At 33.1% G+C, this 22,558-nt stretch overlaps 1 protein-coding gene across 1 annotated transcript; it reads left to right on the top strand.

Annotated features, from left to right (window-relative positions):
- The first annotated feature begins 4,422 nt into the window (after positions 1-4,422).
- LOC134708243 (uncharacterized) lies at positions 4,423-21,266 on the top strand. The gene is made up of 2 exons (XM_063568629.1): positions 4,423-4,674; positions 18,183-21,266. The coding sequence occupies exons 1-2, from the start codon at positions 4,593-4,595 to the stop codon at positions 21,035-21,037; spliced, it is 2,937 nt and encodes a 978-aa protein (XP_063424699.1). The 5' UTR covers positions 4,423-4,592; the 3' UTR covers positions 21,038-21,266.
- Positions 21,267-22,558: the final 1,292 nt, after the last annotated feature.

Genomic DNA, 22,558 nt, shown 5'->3' with positions numbered 1-22,558 from the left:
AGTAACTGATTTATAGTAGAGTCCTTGTTTCGGAACCCGGACTGTTGATCAGTTAATATTGCATGATCATGTATATAATTATGTAAATACTTAAAAATAATTTTCTCCAATATTTTGCTAAAACAATTAGTAACAGAGATAGGTCTGTAGTTTGAAACATTGTCCTGATCTCCTTTACCCTTGTAGATAGCTGATACATTTGCCAATTTCCAATCACTGGGAACTGTTCCTGATTGTAAGCTTTTATTAAATATGAATGTTAGAGGTGTAACCAGTGATGGGAAAATTGCCTTAAGAAATTTTGGAGGTAGCTTGTCAGGTCCAGCTGGTTTGTTAATATTTAAAATTTGGAAATGGTCAATTACATCCTGCTCTGTAATCACTATGTCAGACAGCTCATATGGTGCCAAAGGTGGGACATTAGGCAATTGAGGTTCTGTGTCAAATCTAGATATTGAGCAAAAATAATCATTTATGGCTGTTGCTTTCTCAATGGGGTGAATAAGAATCTCTCCATTTACCTTAATGGGAGAATTTTGACTCTCTTTATTTTTAAATTTGCAAACACTCTTAGCTATTCTCCACCATTTCCCTGGTGGGATTGATTTATCGACTAGGGAATTATGCAAGTTAATCAGGTACTGACGTTTAGCTTCTCTTACTAGATCAATCACTTCATTTCTAAGTTCTTTAAATTTTTTCCAGTCTGAAATTAAATTTCTTGATTTAGCTTTTTTGTAAGCACGGTTACGCTTTCGCATTTTAACTTTAATACTGGTTGTGATCCAAGGTTTGTTCCTGGGTCTCACCAATACTTTTTTTTGGGGAATATATGTGTTCATGACATGATGCACTTCTTGGTTAATTAGACCATTTATCTTATTAATGTCATGAACATTTTTAAAGCATTCATACCAGTTTATTCTTTGTAAATACATGTTTGCTGATGCATAGTCACCACTCTCATAGTCATAAACTACTTTTGAATAAGCTTTTTGTCTAGCAGAGGAAAAATTAATCTCAATAAGTGTTGGAGAGTGGTCACTACAAAAACTTGGTAGTACCATACTATTTCTTAGTAAACTAAGATTATTCATATATATAGGGTCTAAGAGTGTTGCAGTTGAGGAGGTTATTCGAGTAGGTTCCTTAACAACATTTTCTATGCCATATCTTTCACAGATTCTTGATATCCTACTAGTCGGACTTGCTTTTAGTAAGTCAATGTTTAAATCACCAAGCAATATTACATTTTTATCAGTATCTATTACATTATCTAATAAATTTTCAAAATGGTCAAGTGATGTGACTGGTGCATTTGGAGGTCTATAAAAACATACAACTAAGAATCTACCAGTTTTTGTTGTAATTTCAACACAAACTGATTCTAATTCAGCTATTTCTAAGTCACTACGGCGTTTACAATGGAGACTGTCTCTTACATAGATCAAAATTCCTCCTCCACCGTCAGTTAACCTGTCTTTTCTGAATAAGTCAGGATTATAAAAATTTGGCATTACCAAATCAGTGCTTCCAACATTTGCTTTCAGTTTTGTTTCAGATACACAAATCACATCACATTCACCTAGTTCTGAATGAATTAAATCAGTTTTATAACGTAAGGAATTAACATTAATACCAGCTATTTGAATATTTTGATAGCTATATCTTGATGAGATTGGTCCAGGATTTTGTTCAATGTCATTACTTTGTAGTAAGATTAATACAATAATAAGACTAAAAAATAAGTTGGAGATATATACAGTTCTGATACTAGGTTTATCATCAATATGGACATTATAAAGTGGTAATAAAGTATTATCCATGATCACTAATAAATGATATAGTAAGCATACTACAAATTATTTGGATAATGCCCATAAAGTTTGTCACATTAATATTATACATACTGTTTGACAGCATAAGTCTACAACCATAACCACTCTGTGCTGGTATTTGAATGGTTAAAATCCAGCATTTATTAGTTCTCAATAAAATAAAAAAATGATTGAAGGAGAAAAGGAGAAGGGGGAGTACTCACTGCATACATGTAACACACCAAAAACCAGACATGTTGGAGTTTTATAAACTGGGTCATGTCTAGAGGTACATGCAGCTAGGGATAAATAGGAAAAGGATTGTACATTAAGTTATTGTATGTGTGTTATGATGTTCGATGATAAAAAAAGGGGAAAGTATGCCAATGGAATTGTTTTGATTTCAGTCTAGAATAAATTTTAGATCCAAATGACGGTATGAAAAGACTCATCGACCGGAAATTTGATATTTTGCCGAAACTAGTACAAAGAGGAATAACTCAACTTGTAAAAATGGATTAAAGGAAAAAAAAGAAATTTAATTGTGGATTTTGCCTTGATTAACATATGTATAGAATTTATGTAGTTAGATTAGCATTAGATATAATATAATTCAGATTGTCTTTGAAATATTATGTACAGATTGTTTTTAATAACTTGTAATAGAGTTAGCTGATGATGAGCGGGCTCTCAATGGGACCTCGTTGGTTACAGGTGTTGACGTCAGTCCTGCTAACGGTCGAAATATGTTTGCGCTGACACTTAAGGACTTAGAACTTTTTGCATAGGCTGGACGTGGTGTTCTAGCTTGGTGATCAGTCTCTGGGACGTCGGAAGAAATCTTTAGTTTAAGGAACTGAGTAAGATCTTTCTCAGTTTTAATTTGAAATGTCTGGTCTTTTTAAGTTCCGTACTAGAATTTTCCCATCATTAGTCCAGCAGCTGTTTATGAGCTTGTCGTGTTTCAGTTGTCTTGCTTTTCGAAATAGAGTCGCACGCTTTAATGTTAGAGCCTCGTTGACATATATTCTTTTTTTAACATTATCTTGCTCATCATTGACCATCTTCAAGTTCTTTTTGTTACTGTACACCAATGCTCTATCTCGGTATGATATAAAGCGAATTATGATATCTCGAGTTTTTCCCTTTTTTCTTTCGCCAAGTCTAACTCAGCCTATTACTCGAATAAACCAACACTGATATATTCTACAGTTTTTCAGTGTGTATTTGATAAGTTGAATGACCATGGAAATACGTGTAGTAGAGTTTCATTATTTTGCAACTGACAACTGTCTGGATATAAATATTTATATAGGAAGATGTGGTATGAGTGCCAATGAGACAACTCCCCATCCAAGTCATAATGTATAAAAGTAATCAATTATAGGTCAAAGTACAGTTATTAACACTGTATGATGAAGCAAAAGGAACATTAGGGTATAAAAAGGGAAAATAAATCATACGGAATAAAAAATCGTCTTTTTGTCGTATTTTTTTTAGTATGGAGTTTTCCTTTAGAAATTGAAATGTTTAAATCTAGAAAAGGACAACTACTGCTAATTATGTTAGATTTAGTTAAAGTAAGTTCTTTTGTGTTAATTTCGGTAGTATATTTAGAGAAATCTGAATTATTTAACGAAAATATATCAACCAGATAACGGTAGGTATTGTTTAACCTTTATTTTGCTATATTGCTATAAGTCGTAGTCCTATAATATATGCCTTCGCATTATATATTCACTATTTAACGCTTTCATGCTGATATTTTCATTTTTTTTATTTTTTGTCTAATGCACATTGATAGTAAAAAAAAATATCAGAACAGTAAATAGAAAAAGTAAATAATGCCCCCGAGGTCATATGTTATAGGACTATAAGTCGTATCCAATCTGCAGCTTTTATGTATTTTTTGTGTAATATACGGTTGTTATCCATTCGTTTGGTGTGTTTGAGCTTTTGATTTTGTCATTTAATTGCATAGGGACTTTCCATTTAGAATTTCGAAATTGGGTATTACTACTACTAAATAGAGTTTAATGGCGACTACCCTTGCGGGTATTGCGCCAGATTACCTTATATAAAAACATTTCAAGTAAATGTTTTAGAATTATCATTATTTAGGTATAAGCCTATATTATTTATTCATATTATAGAAATTTGTGATTATTTTTTTTTCCTTAAATTTAATCTTATTTAAATCTGAACTATAGTGTTTATTTTAATTATCTTGATTATCTTTTGGTTAATTTAAAGTACGAAAAAGAAATATATGTGAACTTATTATTCCATCATTTGTAACTTAGCTTTCTTTGTTTATGAATATTAAATGAATTGGTAAATAGGTGTGTTTGTTGTTTATACATGAAAACATACGAAATTGGGTATTATTGTTATTAGTACATTATTTACTTAAGACAAACTCACTCTATGCTTTAAATTCGGCAACTTTATATTTGACACAAAATTTTCATGCCCCAAAGGCATGAAATATTTTAATACTAATTGAATTAAGTAACTTTAATTAGCTAATTAAAAATTAAATCAGCTCCAGACGGTGTTCTTGTTAATTTCCCTTCAGGCTGTGACACTTGAATCGTGTTTACCGGTGAGTTCAACATATTTGATTGGATGAAAGTGTCAACTCACATACTAGTCAATTGAATTTTTAATAGCATTATTCACTCATTCTGCACGAGCTACATATAAAAAGGCCGTTAACCGGTTGTCTAACATACAACACCAGATCTAGACTGCAGACAAGAAGCTACGTACTGTATGATTGCAATGTTTGGGAAATGTCTACTGCTAGTATCGTGTTTTATCAGTATCCAAACTTCGATTGCTGTAAATTATTCAGGTAAATGATCTTAGTTTTATATGTTCTTTGAGTTTTTCACAGCGACATATTTTTATTATAAGTGGGACATTTTAAGACGTATCGTATCCGTATATGATACGTTGACGTATCTAAACGTAGATATGGGTTATAATTCAAATAATTATTTACGTGCTTTAAAAAACAGAGGCGGATGGCCCGCCCCCCCCCCCTTTTTGGGGAAAAAAATTGTTGATTATACGGGGAATCACTGAAGCGTGACTGGAGCGGCCCCCTCTTAGGTCAGTCAGTGGGCCCCCACTTATGAAAATTCCTGGATCCTCCACTCATGACTAGTAATCGAGAAAAGGGAAAAGAGATTGGGGAAAAGGAAACGGCTAAGGGATCTCCTGTAGTTGGTGATCGCAATACTGGTATAAAAATTTATAAAAATGTCCTATGTTAATTTCATTATGCATATTCTTTCTCTCTTTCATTTCTGATATCAAGGATTTGTATAGACGTCTCACTATACAAATCCTTGCTGATATATACATAATGTTGAATAATTGTTTAATTTATGTATTAGTTATTTTTACATACTTGCTTCTTGTTGTCAAAATCTGGACTTAATTATATTTATTGCGCTAAACGTGATGTTTCTATCTTATTTCAGTACATGTACTTATTATACAATTATGAAAACATTCATGCGCGTAGCTGTTTTCGTCAAAACGCCCGGGCGTAAATTGAATTTTAAAAATTAAACAAATAATCGACATAGAATAAAAAAAAAAATGGTCACATCAGCCTTGTGTTTCTTTTTTCAATGGACTGTAATTCTGAATAAAAAGGGACTAAATTTGTACTAAATCAAATAGATCATTTAATATAATTTGTTCGAATCTTTTGTATAGTATGAATTTACTATGAATTCTACGTACTTTTCTTATATTTAAATCAATTTACTATTTGGGGGGGGGGGGGGGCTAGGATGAAATTTGAAAAAAATAGGCAGGACAGGAGTTTTGGGTAAAATAAAAAAGGCAGGATGAGACACTTGCAAAAAAAAAGTCAGGACGACAATTTAGGTAAAAAAAAGTCAGGATAAACTTTAAAAAAAAAAGGCAGGACCGAACAGAGTGAAAAATAAAAAGACAGGACAGAGATTACAGTAAAAAAAAAGGCAGGACAAAATTTTTCATCCTAGCCCCCCCCCCCCCCCCCCCCCCCCTAGATTTTTCTACTCTTTACACTACAATATCTTATTAAGGTGGTACCCAACACTTTCACTAAAATTAATTTGGAGAGTTTAATTTTCATAAAATTTTGTCAAAGTATATACTTTTACACTTTAACAAAAATATAAAAATTTCAAAAAAATTGAATCAACAGTTTTGTCAGAAAAAATACACTGGTTATATAGCAGTTTGACAAACACCAATTTTGATCATTGAAGCTTAAAGTCATAAGAAACCTCAAATCAAAAAAAAATAATGCATATTTTTTTAATAACTCAATGGATAGTTTTCATTATAAAACTTATGTACATATACTTTTTTCTGAAGAAAATTCGTTAATTTATTCATATGTAGAAGAAGTGTACTTTATTTTAATTGCTTCCTTCCAGCAAGCAATTCCCCCAACATATTCTCCGTATGCAAACTGACCTCAGTGTGACCCATCTCGTAAAAATCCGGTGGTCACAATACGCATGAATGTCCTTAAAATAAACTATTATCTGAATTTACATGTTAAACACGTGCTCGTTCCATGCTTTTTTGTTCATTTTTTGTCGATTGTTGACAAACAGGTGAACATCGTTAAACCTCGGCTTCAAAACACGAACTTTAATTACCTGCCATATTTTCACAACAACACTGACCGATTGAAAAAAAAATTGATCATGCGAAATTTACACGAAAATATGATAAATTACAGACACAGAAGACTAAGGCCGTGTTCACACCAAACGCCGTGTAGAGTAAACATGTTTACAATTAGTTAAGTGTAGTGTACACTGGTTTCACATTACATTTGTTCACATCTATACACCTTGTTTAGCTACCTGTACATAAGATTTGTCCCCGCTTGTAAACTTTATGTCATTTAAATGTTCACTACGTAGAACTAAATTCAAAATTTTTGGACAATCTTTCTAGCAGTAAGGGAACAACCATTTGACTTTAAAAGGGGGGTGGGGTGGGAATGGAAATATTCCGATCCCCAATATGATAAAAAAAAAATGGTCATACAGATGATAAAAAAAATATTCTGATTCAAGAGTTTCCCCATACATTATAGTGTTAAATATTGAAAAAAAATGTATTTGATCACCAGCATCGAAAAAAAGGAATAAAAGCGTACGCGCGAAAAAAAAAATCTGACTCAGATAAAAAAAAAAAAAATAATAACCCTCCCCCTTTTTAAAGTTAAGTGGTTGCTACTTTATGAAAGCCATTTTTATAATTTTCAGTGGTTTGAATATACTAGAGATGTCTCGATTACGCATTAGAAAACGTTAGCTGCAGCAGCGTGCTTACAACCGAAAAAAGGATTGAAATATTAGGGATCACATTTTTATCTTTTCTGTTTGTCAAATAGTATTTCTTCTCCAAGGAGTATTTTGTAAAAGAATAGGGTAACGTTTTTTTTAATTTATTTTAAGGGTTATTTAACGGATCTGAGATTCTAGACAAACATAACATTTACCCCACACTTTTTTTACTCGTGCATTTATGCGTGAATCGTTGTTTGTGTAAAGACCAGTGGCGAATATTTCTGTGTACGCCAAGTCGATTCGGGAAGATATTTTCAAATGAATTAGGCAGCAACTATTTACTTCATTTTTTTTGGGGGGAGTGGGAGCCGGGGGGGATGTAGAGGGGCAGGGGTTATTGATTTTTTTTCAGGACAAATTTTGGTGACAAGTCGAAATCAATTTTAGCATTATATAAATTGGCAGCTGAGGGTGAAACAAACAAATTTTTTTTCAGGGCCAAAAACTGCCTTTATGTTTTATACTCAAACTATAATAGCCCCCCCCCCCCGAAAATCAATTGGTTGCTGCCTTATGGGTTCGGCAATGATGCTGCTTTGAGTCTTGATCAGGGGTTAATAGAGTACGTGAATTTTTTTTAACAAAAAAAATCTGTAAAATTTAGAAAACAATTTCTGTAAAGAACTATACTAATAGTTATCAAAAATATCAATTTTACTCAAAAATAGTTTCCTCTTTAAATATATATACACGGTAAACTTATGTTCTTAATACCTAGTTTTGTGTACATTTAACCTACACAAGGCCTACATTGACTATCGACTGTGTGTAGATAAAACATGATTTAAACTACATGTAAACATTGAGTTTTATCAATGGGAACGCAATTGTGTTAAGTTTACGTGTGAGTTACACTAACACAACACCGAATTTAGGTCAATGTGAACACGGCCTAAGTTTATAATGTTTGTATGCATTAAATTGGTTCAAGAATTGGAAGAACATTATTTTTCACCTGTCACTCGTTTCTTATGACTTTAACTCCTTTTACAACACAACGTCATTAAAAACGTGTAGCTGGCTTTACAGAGTTATCTCCCTGTAGTGTAAGGTACCCGTGACCTTAAACAAAAGTTTTCCTATTTAATTAAATGGTCGTTTGGTAAAGCTGAATGTAGATATATTTGCTGCAACTCATTTAAAGCCTTCTTCTCTAATAAGAAAGGTAAATATGCTAGATATTACTGGAGGTGTGATGAGATTATTGAAGCTGTTAATTTTCTCCTTGGATAATATTTACGTACGTTTTGGCAACAAAGTTTATTGACAGGTTGTAGGAATCCCCATGGACACTAATTGTGGCCCTTTAAAAACAGACTTGTTTTTATACTGTTACGAATCACAGTTTATGACTTAACTCCGTAAAGACCCGTCGAAATTGCATTAAATTGATAAATTCAACAACACTTACCATTATCTCTGATGATATTTTTTCCTTAAATAATCAAGAATTTTCTCAATATACTGCTGAAATGTACCCCAAAGAACTTACTTTAAATAAATCAAATGTATCTGTCCTTTCCTGAATTTAAATATTTTGGTTTCAATTGGGAAACTACACACTTAAATTTACGACAAAAGAGACGATTTTTCGTCCCCTTTTGTTAATTTTCCATTTTTAGATGGTGATGTTCCTTTGGCACCATCTAACGGTGTTTATATTTCACAACTTGTTCGCTATGCCCGTGTCTGTTGTATTGTTTTTAATTTTTAACGAACGCAACCTATGTATTACTGGTAAATTATTAAACCAGGAATATCGTTACCATAAATTACTTAAAACCTTTACTAAATTTTACTAAATTTTTCCATAGGTATAAAGATTTGGGTTTGAAGTTTGGTTGTACCTGTAGAAAACTTATTTCAAACGGGATAGCACATCCTCAATTTTACGGAAATGTTGTTATAAACCGTACTCGGAAATTTAGAAATGATCCATGTAAACTTGTTGCTCCTTTGAATAAACTTATTCTAAAAGGTTGCCTTTTGAACACTGTAATAAGATCATTGAATATTGTTTTTATTGGTATAAATATGAATTTTGTTATCAGTAGATTAAAAGCTAACTAAATATTACTAGTATGTTATATACATATATATTTTCATGGATCTACAATCTGTCGATACCTGTAACTTGGCATTGCACAAGGTCATATTTTTCTCTGGCTGTTTATGACGTCTTTACATTAATTACATTGTATGTTGGATGTGTACGGATTGATTAGTCTTAGAGGCATGATTTTTTTTTATTAGTTGTGAGTGGCTTTGAACTAGCTGTCACTGAGAGTACTCTAAGATCTGTTCATTGTGTCTTTTTGTGTCGGGATGTATAAGTACCCGGCCACGTCCACTTGTATTTTTTGTCTATCTGTTGAGTTAAGCCTTTTTCAACTGATTTTTATAGTTCGTCCTTATGTTGTACTGTTATACCACTGTCCCAGGTTAGGCGGAGGGTTGGGATCCCGCTAACATGTTTACACCCCTCACCCCCCCCCCCCCACACACACACATTATTTATGTATGTGTCTGTCCCAAGTCAGAAGCCTGTAATTCAGTGGTTTGTGGATAGTTGTCTCATTGGCAATCATACCACATCTTCAATTTTATATCATAAATCTTTATTTCAGGACGGAGAAGTGGTGATGGTTTAGATATCGAGTGATTACATTAACATATACACGAGTATTCATAAATTGAAAACTATCATGTAATAAAGAGTGTAGCAATGGATATAAATGAAAGAAAGATATCAAACATAGAAAGACATATATTTAAACATGAAAATAATCTATTAAACACTAACACATATTTTCTCAGATACGTCAACGTAACAGAAATGGATACGGTACGTCTTTAAATGTCCCACTTCTACTAATAGAGCATTTGCATTAATCAAGTATTTGCTGGCGTATCCGTATCGACGTATCGTATAACACGTATATGAGGAAAGGATAAATTAAGGCTAGCTTGTCCCGATGAAAATATTTTATAATGCGTTAAAATTTTATTGAGATCGGGGTAAAATCATTATTGTAAGCAAATCTACCCGATACGTATACGTCGATACGTGCACGTATCCTGATACGTGAATAATGCAAATGCTCTATTAGACGTGCACGTATCCTGATACGTGCACGGATCAATGTATACGTATCAAACAGATTTGTTTACAATAATGATTTTACCCCGATCTCAATTAAAATTAAATCCATTTTAAATATTTTCATCGGGACCAACTTGACTTAATATATCTTTTCCTCATATACGTGTTATACGATACGTCGATACGGATACGCCAGCAAATACTTGATTAATGCAAATGCTCTAGAGGTCGGTCATTTAAAGACGTATCAACCGTATCATATACGTTGACGTATCTGCATATGCAGATATACCTAAAAAAAACAGTATATGATCCCGAGCTTTAATTTTATGTACTTTCACCATTATGCAAATGGGCGACTGATTTTATTTCTAATGCAGAAATTTACAAAACAATAAGGAAATATCGAGTTTTTGTGGAATATGTAACCCTACTTTTAAAGATATTCCGGATAGTTGGAACAGTTAACAGGCATGATAGGAGTGAATACGGTAAAATCGCTTGTTTGTGTATGAACTTGTGCTCACGTAAAACCAAATTGTTAATTGACAAATAGTGTGATACTCAGTACTTTCTATTACCTTTTATGATAAAATCTCAAATGAACAATATTCAAAGTTCCTTACATGTATATAAGTAGTGCATTTGATCTTTTTTTGCGTTTATTCATATAAGATCTTGAAATATTTTTAACTAGATTATTAAAGGATTGTGTACGATATTCGTGTACCTGCCCTACCTTGGCTCCTTTTAAGGGCATGTAAAAGTAGTTGATAGAACCCCTTTTTTTTTTTACAAAACACCACTATCACAAATATTGAAAGTGTATGACATGTTTGATTGTTTCGAAAAGATTCCAATTAGTTTTTTTTTAATGAAGTACGGTCTTATTAATAAGCTCGGGATCACATAATATTTTTTTATATATCTGCAGATGCGGATACGTCAACGTATCTGATACGGCTTATACGTTTGTAAATGACCGACCTCTATTAATAGTATAAAACAGTACAACTAACAATGGTAGCTGAAAAAAAGGCAAATGTTGAGTCATTCCACAGAAGCTTATAGTAGTCTCAGATAGAAGTCACATTGATAAAAAAACTATAAGAACAAGTATTATGAACAAAAACGTCTATGTCAATTCGCTTATAAATACCGAAAAAATTTCAATATTTGACATTACTAGTTTTAAGGTTCATCATAACCATTGAACAAAATTGGTCCTTACACTTTGATTATTATAGTGACCAAAACATCCACCAAGATCGCCAAAACACCAGCTGAAAAATACCTGTTTTTCACTATATATACACATGGAAAAAAGTATTGCAACACCTTGTTTTTTTAAAACTTGAAAAATCAGCCTCTTTTTTAGGATCAAATATAATAAAATATTTGTATAATATTATTGAAACATAGTTTATGATAACATTGGCATTGAAACGAACAAAAAATGTTTGAAAAAAAATTATTCATATAACCACAATTTTAATAACAAAATGAAGAAGTGTTGTTTGTACAAAAAAATGCATTTTACAACTTTTACTGTAGTCGAACTTTACAATGTCAAACATTTCAAAATTAATCTTTAGATGACTGTTCACATCATGGTTGATCGTTATACGCCAAAGAATTAATACTTTGTGCGCAGCCTCCATTCAAACGGATAACCGCATCTAAACGTCTTCTGATTCCTGCCATAAATCGACTAATTTGTTGCTAAGGTAGCAGCAACCATTTCTGATGAAGGGCATTGTTTATTTCATGTGTTTGAACTGGGTGTCCTTTCGCGCACTTTCCGCCCAATAGTGTCCCAAATATGCTCGATATGGTTCAAATCCGGGCTACGATCGGGCCAAGGAAGATGAACCGAATTCCATTTGAACATTGAATCTTACTCCACGATGCTAATTTCCAACTTTGGCGAGCTCTGCACTATATTGGATACGGAAAAATTGTGTGTCTGTTCGTTAGCAAAGGTCTCCGAAATGGTTTTATCGCACTATAACCAGTAGCGATGAGTCGATCTCGAACAGTTCTTGTTGAAAGGCTCCTGTATGGCCACCACTCTCTTTTAAGGATTGTCTTGTATGCAATGGGTTTCCTTCTGGCCAACCTTCATTATGCTTGACTCTCCTTAGCAAATGGTATAGGGGGTCTTCATTAACTCGGAATGTCTTTAACAGCGTGTATTGCCCGATTTATTCTCAAAACGACTTATTGTGAAATGGTGATGACCAAAAATACGTGCAATTTTTAACAGCGACATCCCTGCTTCCCTTATGCTGATAAGCTGCCATCTTACTGCAGTTAAGAGTTGTCAATGACCCATTATAAGGTGTCAATCACATAACTTTAAAAATTTGGTTATTTAAAGGGTTGAAAACAATGAGGATAAAAACAACTGTTTTGCTGTTTACGGGTACAGTAGCTGCATGTGCAGATAAAAATTATCGAGTTGATATTTATTGATTAAACTCAGGTGATACTTAAATAATGTTTAACTAGTTCTATTTTACAAAATTATATCCCCCCAAAAATGAAGAGTGTTTTTTTAATTTCAATTTCAATTTGGTGTTGCAATACTTTTTTCCATGTGTATATTAGTGGACATACCATCCAAAATGTGTTCGCCTCGCTTCACCGGCTCACATCTGTAATTATCTAAAAGTATGCGGCTGCCCCCTTAGCTACATGTATGTGAAAATGGTCAATCGTGTTTTTTGTAAGGAACATAAATTGAATACATGTATATGAAAATGATTTGTCGTGAGATACATATACAAATAAGTAAAAACTCATTGATAATGTCTATGCACACGTACCTCCTTCTCTGGATTTGTACACCCTTTATAGGATAACAATACTTACGCATGTTGAACAGTTCCAAAACAAAAAAAATAAATGAAAAATAAATTCAGGTAGATCATAAGTATATATTTTTAGACAATTTTTTTTTTTATAATTTGCCAAAATGAAGATTTTTCTATGATATTTTCAAAACTGTAATAAAAAATATAGGCCTCCGTGCTATTGTTCAAGCTACGAGTCGTTGAAAATTAACTAAATTTAATTAGTTTGTTCCGACATGAAAAAACACATAAGTTTGCATAAAAAAAATCTGAGATAGAATTTTGAAATAAATTGTGAGAAGATAGGTTTCATAATATGTTTTTTAAGAAAATAAAAAGAAAACATAGTGTCACCGAACTATAATATATACACTATTTACATTAATTTTTTTTAAAACTTTTAAGTCTTATGTGCTTTTACAAGGGAAGTTTACAGGTGTTTTTTTTAACTTTACAGTTTCTAAGACTTTTTACATGCAAAGTTATATTTTGTACACAATTTTTACTTTGAGAGTTGAGGATTTTTTTATTGTCTACTGATATTGAATGTGATAACAAAAAAATAAACAGCTGCGCCATGAGCGCATGATACGCCCGTCGTCTTGTGTGAAAGTTTATTGCAATAATCATAAATAATTTCTAAGAAAGTTTTAAGCAATAACCATATATTGATTTTGAGATACGGAGGGACATATCAACCCACCCCCCTCTTTTTTTCTTCAAAAAAACTAAATATCACTAAAATAAAATTTTGAATCATAACCAAAAAGTATACAGATCTCAAGATTAATGTAAAAAAGAAGTGTGTAAAGTTTTAAGAAATGGTCATAAATTGATTTTGAGAGACTGAGGGATATGTAAAAATACCCTCCCCTTTTTCCTTTTTTTACAAAATACTAAATGACTGAAAATTGAAATTTTAAATCATCACCAAAAAGTATACAGATCTTGAGATTATTATAACAAAGAAGTGTGTAAAGTTTTAAGTAATAATCAAAAATAGTTTTTGATATACAGTGGGACATTTGAAAAAAACACACTCCTGTTTTAGTTACAAAGTGCCGTAACTCAAAAAGTTTTAATCTTATTTTCACCAAAAAGTATACAGATCATTTGACCTTCATAAGACACAACTATAATAAGTTTCATGAAATTTGGATATGTCGTTCTCAAGTTGCGGCGCGACATGTTTACGCCGGACAGACGGACACCGGACATTTGTATAACATAATACGTCCCGTCAAAATTTTGACGGGCGTATTTATATAATAGTTCTTGAAAAACTGGTCATTATCGTGATACATGGACTGCCCACAGGACAGTGGTATTGACTAAGATAGTGATAATGACTGAGCCGAAGGCGAGGTCAATATCGCTTTCGCAGTCAATACCACTTTCCTACGGGCAGTCCATGTATCACGATAATGACCAGTTTTTCAAGAACTATTATGTTTATTTCATTGAGAAACCATGTTTTGGAAAATTCTCATAATTCACAACGCCTAAAGCGAACTCGAGTAGTTGTACGATTTCTATAGCAAAGAGTGAAGACCAGTCGTAGTAATACTGCCATTCATTTTAGTGCAACTTTTCAGTATATAAATTTTTAATTAAGTTCTCTTTAATTTTACAATTAACGAAAAAATATAATTAACAATTCAACAACTTAAATGTAATATTAAAAACAGGAACATGTTTTATAAAAGGTACATCTTTCTAAACAGAGAAACCACGCCCCACCAGTCATTAGCAGAGAAACCTCGCCCCAACAGTCATTATCAAATGAAAACCACGCCCCAACGGTCAATATCAGTCGTAAACCACGCCCCACCGGTCCATATCATGTAAAAGTTCATTAACGACCGGTTTTCTGGTCCGTTTTGTTCTGTTAATGACCGATGGAATTTATTACTGAAGATTAATGAATGTCGTGTGACCCCTTTTATCCAATAAGAGAATCTTATTCTCAACCGATATGAAATAAAAAAAATATTGTGTCAAAGCATGCGGAAGAATATCTGAAAGAACGTTTTGAGACAATCCCGGCAAGGACCGGTAACACTGCACAGAAGATTGTTTTTGCGGGAAAATATGAAAGCCTACTCATATCCATTTTTTTTTTAGAAAAATCGATGTTTTACAGAAGTGTGTCCACCATGCGCTTGCACTGCACTTATTACAAAAGTAGAATAAAATGATATACAACTGGAGTAAAATTTAATGTAAATGTTGTATGAATATATATAATATATAACAACAAATCAGTATATACTATTAGTTATATACACATGGAAAAAAGTATAGCAACACCAAATTGAAATTGAAATTCAATAAAACACTTTATTTTTTTGTGATATAATTTGGTAAAATAGAACTAGTTAAACATTATTTAAGTATTATCTGAGTTTAATCAATAAATATCGACTCGATAAGTTCTAATCTGCACATGCAGCTTTAAAAACTACTTCCATTGATCTTACAAAAACAGACACCAACAATAACAACTTGTTAGATGTAAATGTGTTGTATGAATGTATTAATTTTAATCTGAATCATCAATTTCTTCGTTTGTTAAAACCTTTACGATTTTTTGTCAGTACCGTTTTGTTTTTATAAAGGGACGTAAGACCACTAAGTATGATATAAGCCCCGCCTCCCTACTAACCTAATATGAAATATATACGGTCTCCACGAGGACGCTTTTCACCAATCACATTCCTAGAAATGTATAAGAGGTAAGATAAACTTGATTTGTATTACTACAATATAATAATTATCAATTATTCATTATCCACGCACGAACTTGTCTCAATAAAATCTCTGTACATTAATCTCAGTTTGAAGTATAGAGGTTTTATTTTTTTCTGTGACAAGTGCTTTTGGTCATCCACAAGAACTTGCGGTCATCCGATGTTCATTACTTTGATTATCCCTGTAAAAATACATGCCCTCAGTTACACTTGTACTGATGCAGAGGATTTTCAAACCCAGGACTAGCACATATAAATGTCTATCAAAATCATCGAAAGAGTAACCTTAAATATATCTATCACGGTCATGCCCTGGCAAATGTACGTGATTCTTATTCACTTACATTTCCAGCAGATTTCAGTGAGTATGTAGCTAATGGTTATATATTTGGTTAGCTTGCTTGTTAGCTGAACCGTGAAGTCATTGTTAGGTAAGGTATACTACCCTCCTTTTAAAATAGCTTAGTCCTATACAGAGAGATCGATTTGTTATCTGTTGGGCTAGTCTACTATTAAAGGAGGGTAGATATAGGAGATGTGGTTTGAGTGCCAATGAGACAACTCTCCATCCAAATAACAATTTAAAAATTAAACCATTATAGGTTAAAGTACGGCCTTCAACACGGAGCCTTGGCTCACACTGAACAACAAGCTATAAAGGGCCCCAAAATTACTAGTGTAAAACCATTCAAACGGGAAAACCAACGGTCTAATCTATATAAACAAAACGAGAAACGAGAAACACGTATATATTACATAAACAAACGACAACTACTGTACATCAGATTCCTGACTTAGGACAGGTGCAAACATTTGCAGCGGGATTAAACGTTTTAATGGGCCCAAACCTTCTCCCTTTTTCTGAAACAATAGCATAACATCACAACATAGAAAAACATACGATTAGACCACTTTCGAGTTCATCCGTCACCGGCAAAAACTCGTCAATTATACACGCCTTTATGACGTCATTTACCAGATAGAGGGGCTCGCCTGTATCCCTGCACTATTTACGTTCATCAAGCGTCTTAGTGATCGTCTTTGTGCAGGATAAACTAGAAATAATGGTTGCTCTGTAGGTACTTACTGACATTTCCCTAATGACAGCAGTGTTGATTGACAATTTTGAGAATTCAATTTGCCGAATAATTCGTACAATATAGAATTATAGTTTTCCAACCACTCGCTCAACATTGGAAGGAAGTGACGACGCCCCTAAACGCACAAATGACGATGATAAAGGCGCGTATAATTGACGAGTTTTTTCCGGTGACGGATGAACTCGAAAGTGGTCTAAAGGCAGACTTAACTCAATCAAAAAACGTATGATTACACAATGAACGAATAAATTTGATCTGCGATATCTGAATACAAATGCACAGTTAATTAAATATTAGAGACAAACATTCATGACCAAAAGGCTAACAAACAAATTCAAACACACTGAGAAATATTTAACCAATCAATGTTCACTTTAGAAAAAAACCCGGTTTTTTATAATCTTGAAGTTTATACAAATGTTGTAAGAATAAGTGAAAAATTGAAGATATTACAAATAATCCAAGCTGGTATACAGACAAGATCCATATAAATAAAAAATGACAAAAAAAGCATTATAAACAGTATCAACAGGTCGAATTAACAAGAAAATACGATTTGAGAGTACTCGCAGTTACTGACAGCTAGTTAAAAGCCAAAACCAATTAATAGTAAAAAATCATGCATCAGAGACTAAAATCGACTAAAACACATCACAGGGATTTAGTATTTTAACGTCATTAATAGTCAAAGAAGACATGACTTGTGCAATGCCAAAAATAAATGTATCGACAGGTAGTAGTATAGTGAAGAGCGACTTCTATAGAAATAAAAGTTAACGTGGCTGTGTCCCCTATACATCTCGCCTCAAAAGATAATGAAATTTAGTTATGTTTTAATTTGCTAATGACAAAATCAATATAAGTGCCAATGTGAACTATATTCAGAGATCTAATTACAATATTGGTACGATAACCCTTACTTTTAAGTTTGTTTAAAGGTTCGATGAGTTTACAAGGATCACATAGTGATTTCCTCGCTCTAAGTACAATATTACCATAAAATTTAGGATGATAAATACCATTTTTAATAGTAGTTTACCTAACCTAACAATGACTTCACGGTTCAGCTGGCAAGATATTACCTTTAGCTGTACTCACTGAAATCTGATGTAACGTTTTAAAACTGCTTCTGGTTTTGGTGATTTAAAAAAAACTATTTTTTTGTTTTTTGTTTCGTTTTAGTGTCTACATCCAAAGAGCCATGTCAACTTGCATTTGAAGAAGACGTAAACAATGGGGCGAAGAAAATGGTACGAACCGACCAGGTCCTGTACATTACAATCAAGTTGACAAATTCATCACTTAATATGCCTGATTCATTGGATCAGAACAGTGATTTATTCCACGCACGTGAATGGATACGTATATCAGGAACACATGGAAAGGGAATCCTTCAACTACGACCAAACTACAAGATTATGTCTCTTAATATGTTGAGTCATAATACACATCACGTAGAACTAAGAATACAAGTTATTCCACAGGGTTGTATGAAACAGTTTAATGTTACAGAATACGAGTTATTTCTTCGCCAATTTTTACTAAATCATACGAAAGACGAGGACGAAATATGTAATGTTCACGTTGGAAATAATTCTGGTTACGCCGAATTTTATCCCGAATGTTGCGGTTATGATGAAAGAAAGGAGATGAAGTGCCACCAAGTGGAAACGAACCCATGGATGGCAGCTATAGATTACTTTACTTACCTAGTTATCGTTCTTGTTTACTTATACTGTCCATTTATAATTCCGTCCTCATTGTATGATCCGGAATTCGCGGACAAGTCGTATGAACATATCCCAGACAAACAGTTAACATTCACAGTAAAAAAAACAACGTCTAAACAGTGGAAACAAAATGGTGGAAACAATAAAAGTCCTCAAAGTGAATATATCGATAAGTCGGATCATACGAATAAACCTGTATCATTTGAGTTGATTCGAAAAATGAAAAAGTTCAAGACAACAATACGTAGTCTTGACTATCACAAAGTTTACAACATCAAAGTCTCTAAAATACAGTTGAGAGTCGGCTCTGATGAACTGGTTTCTACCAATGATGTGCCGACCGGATTCTTTAAAGTATGTTATGATGCAATAATACAGTGTGGGTTGAGAAGCTATCGAGAAGAAGTGAAAAGTTGCTGCTATGCGAACATTTTCGGCTCCTTTCAACCTGTTTATCCGTGGTACAAATGCTGGCGATCATTCATGGGAATCCTTTTATCACTTGCTGTTTGCACACCGTGGATAATACGGGTAGCCTTGTTTTATGGATACGAAAATAGTATACGGGAAACAAGACAAATAGCGGCCGAGTCTAGAAATCTGAAGATAGAATTGGAGAACAATTTAGCTTATTACGTAACTCCGTTCCATGTCTTTTTCATTGTATGTTATGTACTTGTTCTAGGTGCTTTTTTTGTACTGGGAGTTTTAAGCAAGGTACTGTCCAGGGATATTACTGCACTAGTCCAGGATATGATGAAACCTTGTCTTGTAGATATGACTCAGACTTACGTTTTTACACCTGAATTATTCAAATGGTCATGGGTGGTTTTGTTGAAACCCTTGACAAAATGTGGAATTTTCGGTCTCCTAATTGGAATTTTTTACTGGGTTCCAGTGGTTCCAGTAGTGGCATTAGTTTTTGCTTATTACTTATTCCCGACTGTGTATTTGTCAGTGTCGTTTGTATCGGTTTTTTTCAAAATTTTTACACACTTTGATTTCAAATGTAAAGAATTGCAAGACAGATTTTGGAAAAGTATTACACGTATTAACGATCCGTTCTCCTTTTACATGCTTAAACCTAAACCACACAAAAATGAAGACGGCGAAACCAACGATAACGCATACCATAAGAAGGATGATAACTATTCATTTATGAATAAGACATTATTGAGGTATTGTAATATACAATTATTGAAGATAACTTTGACTATTACCTTTATTATAATGGTAATGTCATTTTTTATAATAAGCATTGAATGCATCATTTTTCTCATAGAGGTATCTGTGTATACTATGATCGGAGTGATTGTGAATTCTTCCCATGCTATGCAGTATATTTCAACTTTTTCATTAGCCTATTTGTATTACAATACGTGTTTTGGTGGAATAGGCAAAATCTTTCTCAAATACAACAAAGCCGTACATGCCATTTTATATAAGGAAAACAAGAAACAAATAGATAGAGTGGCACTAGAAGACTACAAGAACCAGAAAAACACTGCATTTAAGACTGCGCTTAAATCTGTGGTTCAAGATTGGAGGGACCAGGTTCAAGATTGGAGGGACCAGAAAGATGAAGAAATAGAAATAGAAATGAGAACGGACTTCGGAATACCAAAATTGAAAACAAACCAGATCATATTACTTTTAGACAAGCTTGATAAACAATATATTACCAAGAAATTTTTCTTCGAAATTTGCAAAACTCCCGATGGTCCTGGACCTCTGGTTGATCATATTAAAAATGCAATGAGACGTTTTCTGACCATTGGAATATTCTTGGTGTTCGTTACGATTGTAGTTTTAGCCTTTGGTGAATCGTACAGCATATCTTTCTCTAATCAGCTGTTGGCCTCATTTGCCGGTGGAGTTGTACCGTTAATTCTAATCAAAGCAAAGGTTCTCTTCTCGGAACCGGAAGTAATTGACGAAAAAGATCTTGTAAAAAAATATTTTTACGCTGAAGATGAAGATTATTCATCAAAAAGTGCAGACGCGGATCTAGAAGGTGCCTGTGTAACTAGGCTTGATCGTTTTAGAATTTTTTTTCATAAAATAATAAAAAACGATGAAAAGTGGTGGAATATACAGGACTTGGAAGTTGTTGAACATGAAGAAATAATTAATACAGCAGAAATTGACTTGATAGTTTTGAAAAACGGCAAAAAAGGTAAAAAAAAAAAAAGCGAAGAAAATCTCTTGAATGGAAATGAAAAAAAGATACCTGAAAACAATGAAAAGAACAACATTGCCAGTTGGTCACATGTTAATGATATTTGTGTAAACATGAAAGGATTGTGATCACTCTTTTGATATCTTTGTTTTTATCTTTTAAACTGATTTTATAGTTTATGAATCTACCATTTACGTTTATAACTTTTACACAATTTACAAACATTGTTTGTTTTTATAGAGAATATTTTTTAGACTCCGTGCACATATATCGTCTCACCATAGTTTTATACTAGTATATTTTTTTTAGTACAATCAGTTTTAAACGTTGTGAAATAAAATAAAATGTGTATTATAATTTTGTGTTAATAGTTTGCTATTCATTGTCTAAAGCTTTAATCATTGATTTTAGTATTGTGCGATACAAATGATGAATTTAATATCAAATGACCGGGAGAAGGTGTATGATTTCCAATGAGATAATTGGCCGTTTCAGAATCTAAAGCATCATGGGTAATTTCATTGTTCGTACCCCTAAGTGAAAATAACGTTACGTCATTGGTTGAATTTCCATTGTTTATAACGTTTTAAACCAATCAAAACGCTTTGGTGTACGCTTTTGAAAATATTACCCAGGATGCATTAGATTCTGAAACGGCGAATTATCTAACAGAGTCCGAATGTAGCGGATTTGAGCAACTGTTGGTCATAACAAATACTTTGACCGTGAGACAACTATATACTGTCTAGTCAGCTATTATAGACTTCGATATGACCATGGAAGTATAATATTGTCAATATAATACTACCATGTTTTTACAAAATTTAAAACTGTCCAAAAGAAAAAACAAAAACAAACAGACTGATTAATAACCATCAGCTAACTACAAAACGATAAAAGAAAAACATATTTAACGAACAGCAATCAACGAATCATTGATTGATTGTTGGTTGCTTTAAGCCGCATTCGCACAAAAAGGCTATATCGCAGCAATCAACAACAACCACTGAATGACAGGCAAATATTGAGCATTGCGGGTTATACATAAAAATGATCATATCGCTTATCAGAGACAACTCTCCACCAGACGCCAAATGACATAGAACCCAACAAGTATATAGGCCGCCGTACGATGATTAAAATCAAGTGTGCATGGCATGCTAAAAAAGACCCCGAAATGACAAATGTATCACAATTTAAACGACAAAAAGTATCACGACAAAAAATATCAGATTATTTTTGAGTTCTCAACCATTCCATAATCTGGGACGGTCGAGGAACGACACAACATTAGAACAACTATAGCAAGAGTGCACACGCTGAAATGTCTCGCCTTCTTTACTAATCGTTGATATTATGTTGATAGTCATAAGTATAAAGCTTTATTACAACTGTCACTTAAACTTAACATTAACCAAGATAACTAAATAAAGACCAATGAACCATGAGAATGAGGTCAATGTCAGATGAACCATGCCAGGCAGACATATACAGCTAACAATGCTTCCATACAACAATTATAGATGACCTATTTCTAAGAGTTTAAGAAAAATAGACCAAATCACAAAAACTTAACACTGCATGATCAATGAACCGTGAAAATGAGATCAAGGTCAAAGAAAACCTGCGCTACTGACATAGATCATAAA

This window comes from Mytilus trossulus, chromosome 2 (genome assembly GCF_036588685.1).
Source record: "Mytilus trossulus isolate FHL-02 chromosome 2, PNRI_Mtr1.1.1.hap1, whole genome shotgun sequence".
In the NCBI taxonomy this organism is placed as follows: Eukaryota; Metazoa; Mollusca; class Bivalvia; order Mytilida; family Mytilidae; genus Mytilus; species Mytilus trossulus.
Note: the sequence above shows the minus strand (reverse complement) of the source record. Positions and strands in the feature narration are given on the sequence as shown.